At 41.8% G+C, this 5,078-nt stretch overlaps 1 protein-coding gene across 1 annotated transcript; it reads left to right on the forward strand.

The window, feature by feature from the left end:
• Positions 1-1,269: 1,269 nt before the first annotated feature.
• alpk2 (alpha-kinase 2) lies at positions 1,270-4,685 on the forward strand. Its single transcript, XM_020600945.1, has 9 exons — positions 1,270-1,662; positions 1,797-1,944; positions 2,252-2,379; positions 3,105-3,149; positions 3,236-3,534; positions 3,830-3,918; positions 4,005-4,222; positions 4,323-4,371; positions 4,459-4,685. The coding sequence occupies exons 1-9, from the start codon at positions 1,296-1,298 to the stop codon at positions 4,664-4,666; spliced, it is 1,551 nt and encodes a 516-aa protein (XP_020456601.1). The 5' UTR covers positions 1,270-1,295; the 3' UTR covers positions 4,667-4,685.
• The last annotated feature ends 393 nt before the right edge of the window (positions 4,686-5,078 follow it).

A 5,078-nucleotide genomic window follows, 5' to 3' on the forward strand; every position in this document is an offset into this window, starting at 1 on the left:
ACTTTCTTACTCAAGAATATGAGGATTGAAATTCTTGTCAATACAATGTCTCAGAAATCTACAATTTCTTAAAATAACACTAACGCTTTGTATTATAATTTGTCTGTTTTGATGAGCAGCGCATTAGAGATGGACTGTGTGAAGTGACAGATGAACACAGTACCTCCCAGCCGACCCCAGTGACCGAGCAGGAAGCGAAAAGGAGCTGCGGGCCAGCCGAGGTTGATATTGAAGTAACCGAATCTTCACCAGATCTTCATTTCCTCACCATACACACTCTGACAAACTCACAAGGTGTGCACACACAGCCTGGGCGGAATATTAATGTTTTCACTCACTCGTCTCCTGACACTTTACCAGACTTTGATGGAGCATGTCAGGTGGAGCCACAGAGGGGGAGTCCTAAGTTTATTATGCCCTTAGCTCCTCTCAGCACTGGCTCCTCCCTTGCCTGTCAGACAGTCGGTAATTTGGAAGGAGATCAAACTTGTGCCAAAAGGTCTCTCAACAACAGCAGAGATCATGTACAACCCTGTGCTCTTTGGCCAACCTCGAATGGGATTACAGACAAACCATCTCTGGAAGGTGATGAGGAGCTGATTCATAAACAGAAAAATACACTAGACTCTGCAGACAAATCTTCATCAGAGGGACAATACAAACACACTGGTGCCACATCTGAGTTTCTCTTTACTGAGAGAAAAACAATAATTGAGGAGATCAATGACCTCAGTAGAGAGCTATCAAACGTGGCTGTTGTACCTGCAGATCATTTCATCATTTCAGAGGAGAAACGTGTCGCAGTCATCACTTTAGAGTTAAATGACCCATTTATCTCCAGGGCTGCAAAACCCATTGGCACAGACACACAGTCTGAGAAGGCTGAGCTGAATCAGAAAACATCTGAAAAGATGCCTCACAAAACTCACAAGAACATCTCAGACAGCAAAACACGCTTCAAAAAGGACAAGTCAGGTGGTCATCATCATGGTGCACAAGCTTCCAAGAAGCAGGAGAGTTTATCTCCCCGTATTTCAGCCCAGCAGACCTGCGCACAGCAAGAAACCCATGCTCTGACTCCAGAAAATCATTCCAGTGAGAAGATTCCAGCTGGACTTGAGAACAAGGAGGATAAATTGGTGATTGAGACTGATGTGACAGCTGAGAAGGCTCCAAGCAAACCGCATGGCAAAAAGAAAAAGAAACACAGTCAGAATGCAACAGTGGTAAAGAGTGCTCCACTGGTTGAAGTGGAGAATGGAGCAAAACCAAAGACTACACAGGGAAGGATTGAAATGTTCGAGTCCAAGCTGGGAGCTAAAGCTGGGAAAGCTCAAAAAGATAGCGCTCAGTCAGGTTTTGCTGAGAAAAAGTCCCAGCAACCACAATCTAAAGCTTCCCAAGGAGGACAACTTCTGCATCATACAGACCATAAAGGCCATCAGCCAAGAAATTTCACATGTCCTCTGAAGGATGATGTTAATAAAAGGCGACGTCTGTCAGGAAGTAAGTTTGAGAAGATCATTAGTGTTTTGGAGGTTAAACTAACAAAGGTAGACGCTTGTGTCCCATCAAAGAGACAGGAGCCCAAGGTAGAGGTCGGAGCGACTCATAAGAAGGCGTACAGTGAAGTGGTTGAGCAGAAAATCCCTCCTAAAGAAGGTAAGGAAACATAAACACAATGTTTCTGCTATATGTTAGAACTTTTATGACACACCAACACAAACGGGCTTTGTGACTATTCTTTTGCATCACATCAATCAGTTCATATTAAAAGCATCTAATAATTTCTGCAGACCTCAAGGTGCTGCAGCCCATACAGGCAGTGTCAGTGAGCGGAGACCCCCAGAGTCTGTGTCTGTGGTGTCAGTTTGCAGTGGTCTTCTGTGAATCCACTGTCACCTGGAGCAAAGAGGGCGCCGTCCTGGCTGAGATCAAAAGAAGGTATTTAGTTTCATTTGCCCAGAGTTTCACAATGCGTAACAAGAGCACCCAGAATGTGCATGTACCGCCGCCAAGGCACAACATTTATTCACACTTGTGAAAAATAAGATCCAGGACAGAACCTTTTTTTTTTTTATTTTGCTCCATGTTAAAGATGGGAATTTTTTGTGTGTGATTTTTTTGTGACCTTGACCTTAGAAGAACTCTTTTCAAGCAAGAATCATTTAAAATTCCATCCAGACAATGGCTGTATAAAGGTTTGTGGATTGATGCTGTGCATTTTGTGACACTGTTCCCCTTTATGAAGCTCAGGGGATGAGAGCAGAGTGTCACTCACCATCTCCAAGGCTTCTCATAAAGACCTGGGCAAGTATCAGTGTCAGCTCAGCAGCTTACATGGATCAATCACCCTGGACTACCTGCTAACATATCAAGGTATACAACATAGGAGTGTTGCAATGTACTGTCTTGGTATTGACAAATAGCTGTGATATTTAAAAATATAAATTTTGATATCATGTTAATGAAACGCACATGATAATATAAGGAATACAATAATAATAACACAATAAAACTATGTGGTTGACACTCTAAGTACATATTGTTCCTTAAAGTTGGCTGCTGCCCAACATGGAAAAAGAAGAAGAAGAAGACCACCACGCAGTAACCAGCTGGGTAGCTATTACCCTACCAGTGTGTGTAGCTACTACTGTGCAAAACCATGTTGGAGGAAATAAAAGACAAGAGCAAGACACTACGTCCACCCAATAATCCAGAGTTTAAAGTACTGATGAAAACAGTTTCTACAAAATACAAAATCCCAAGAAAACAACAATTTTCTGATAATGAAATCCCAAACCTGTACTTAAAAATAGAAACTGAGTTATGGTTACAGATGCTCTTTCCACCTCCCTACACTCAAGGTTTAAGTGTAATTCATTCGGCAAAAAAAGACATTGTATTAAAGATTAATTTGACTGATAGCATTATTTTGTTTTTTCTGATTTTGTGTAGATATCATGAATTTGTTTGTCCACAGTATTCATGTAGAGAAGATCTGATATTGTGACAGCCCTACTGTAAACTATAAAAATACAAAAAAAATTGTGTATACAACACAGTTTACAAACATTTTTATTTTTCGTGCCTCTATTTTACAGTCCTCAGTGAGATTGTCATCCCTCCATCTCCCAAGACCATCTCATGTGAGTTGTGATCTCTATACTATACACAGTTTAGATTTCAAACTACAGTCCAGGTGACACATTGCCTCTGCCCTTGTCTTTTTCAGCTGCTCCTGTAGAGGTGGGGGGTGAAGAAGAGGATGTCCATTGTTCTAGATTGATGTTCAAAGATGATTTCTTGACTGACCAATACTTTGGAGAGAACTGTCCTCTTAGCATCATCACTGAGAAGGTCCACTTTGGGGAGGGGATGCACCGGCGGGCTTACCGGACCAAGCTGCAGGCGGGTCAGATACCCCTGTTACTGTCAGGACACCCCTGCGTGCTCAAAGTACACAACTCTATCAGCTACGGGACCAAGAACATTGACGAGCGTGTTCAGAAGAACTTTAGCTTGGCTGTGGAGGTCAGAACATCACGGGACTCCAGTGGTTCAACATACGTAACTGTACATAAAAGTGTCACAGCATGCTTTTTCTGTCCCAACATGGTGGAAATGGAATGAAACAATCAATATCATTAATAACTTGTAAACACTAGGACAATATATTGTTTCTAACAAACCAACATGTTGCCCATTGCATTTGAGTCAAAACATAACAATGAATAATAAAAGAAATGGGCTACAAAAACATTGCTGGTTTTCACATGTAGAGATTCACTGATAGATAAAATACTGCGATTTCCTTTGTGCTCTGTAGGAGTGTCAGGTCCAGAACACAGCGAGAGAGTACATCAAGGCGTACACGGATGCAGCTCAGTCTGTCGAAGCCTTTGGAGAAGTCCCAGAGTAGGTGACATGTCTGATGAGATGTACACATAATGCGCAGTAACGCTCTGCTTCTTTTGTCTGACATTGTTTCATGCTTCCAACAGGATCATTCCCATCTACCTGGTTCACCGTCCATCCAATGACATCCCCTATGCCACACTGGAGGAAGAGCTGATTGGGAACTTTGTCAAGTATTCAGTCAAGGACGGCAAAGAGATCAACCTGATGAGACGTGACTCTGAGGCGGGACAGAAGTGTTGTGCATTCCAGCACTGGGTCTACCATAAGACTGAGGGCAACCTGCTGGTTACTGACATGCAAGGTCAGGGGAGAATAACTGAGATTTAAATGCATGGAAATATATTAGCCCCAATGCTTTTATCTGCAAATTGTTGTGCTGACCTGATGTTTGTGTCTTCCAGGAGTGGGAATGAGGCTTACTGATGTAGGCATTGCCACCTGTAAGAAAGGGTGAGTATTGTGTTTTTTTTAGAATAATGTTGGATGCATGTTGTTGATACATGCAAATAAATGCATCAATAATTTATTTCTTTGCAGATATAAGGGGTTTAAAGGAAACTGTGCCACTTCTTTCATTGACCAGTTTAAAGCCTTGCACCAGTGTAACACATACTGTGAGATCCTGGGCCTCACATCTCTGCAGCCCAAAGCCAAAAAGCCTGCATCTGCTCCAAAACCTAATCCCCAACATTCTGTTGCACCCAAGAAGAAAACGTTTGGGCCAACAGTCAAGGGCAAAACATAACGGGAGGAGCATCTTGGACTGAGGGTTTCTTTGGTCACTGAAATGTGAAGTTGAGTGGTTGGTTTGCTTCTCCAATAAAGGAGTCAACATCATAGAGACTGTTGCAAAACCAGTTGTTTCACAAGAGAATAAGCTTCATCTCATACAGACCATTTGACAGATTTTTATTTTTAGTTTCTAAGGGAGGAAACTTTCATTGGTTTGGGGGAAACTGACACATTTGAAAATGGTGCTGAGAATGATGAGCTTGCATGTAATGAACTGTGATGTCTTACATTACTTTATTAATGAGGTATGAAAGTTTCTCTTTACAGATCAGTGCTGGGTTTTTCTTGTTTTTTTACTTCTGTGATTTTTTTCCAAGCTGTTTCTTCATTAAATTAATGAGCAAGTTAATTGATTAGGGGAAATG

Source organism: Monopterus albus, unplaced genomic scaffold, assembly GCF_001952655.1.
Source record: "Monopterus albus unplaced genomic scaffold, M_albus_1.0 scaffold49.1, whole genome shotgun sequence".
Classification (NCBI taxonomy): domain Eukaryota; kingdom Metazoa; phylum Chordata; class Actinopteri; order Synbranchiformes; family Synbranchidae; genus Monopterus; species Monopterus albus.

What these genes read in the sequence shown, in the direction of transcription:
- alpk2 (XM_020600945.1), top strand. Translation starts at nt 1,296, where the DNA reads ATGTTCGAGTCCAAGCTGGGAGCTAAAGCTGGGAAAGCTCAAAAAGAT. An exon ending in ACTTTAGCTTGGCTGTGGAG is followed by an intron (nt 3,535 to 3,829) that starts GTCAGAACATCA and finishes TGTGCTCTGTAG; the next exon opens with GAGTGTCAGGTCCAGAACAC. An exon ending in GCTGGTTACTGACATGCAAG is followed by an intron (nt 4,223 to 4,322) that starts GTCAGGGGAGAA and finishes TGTGTCTTCCAG; the next exon opens with GAGTGGGAATGAGGCTTACT.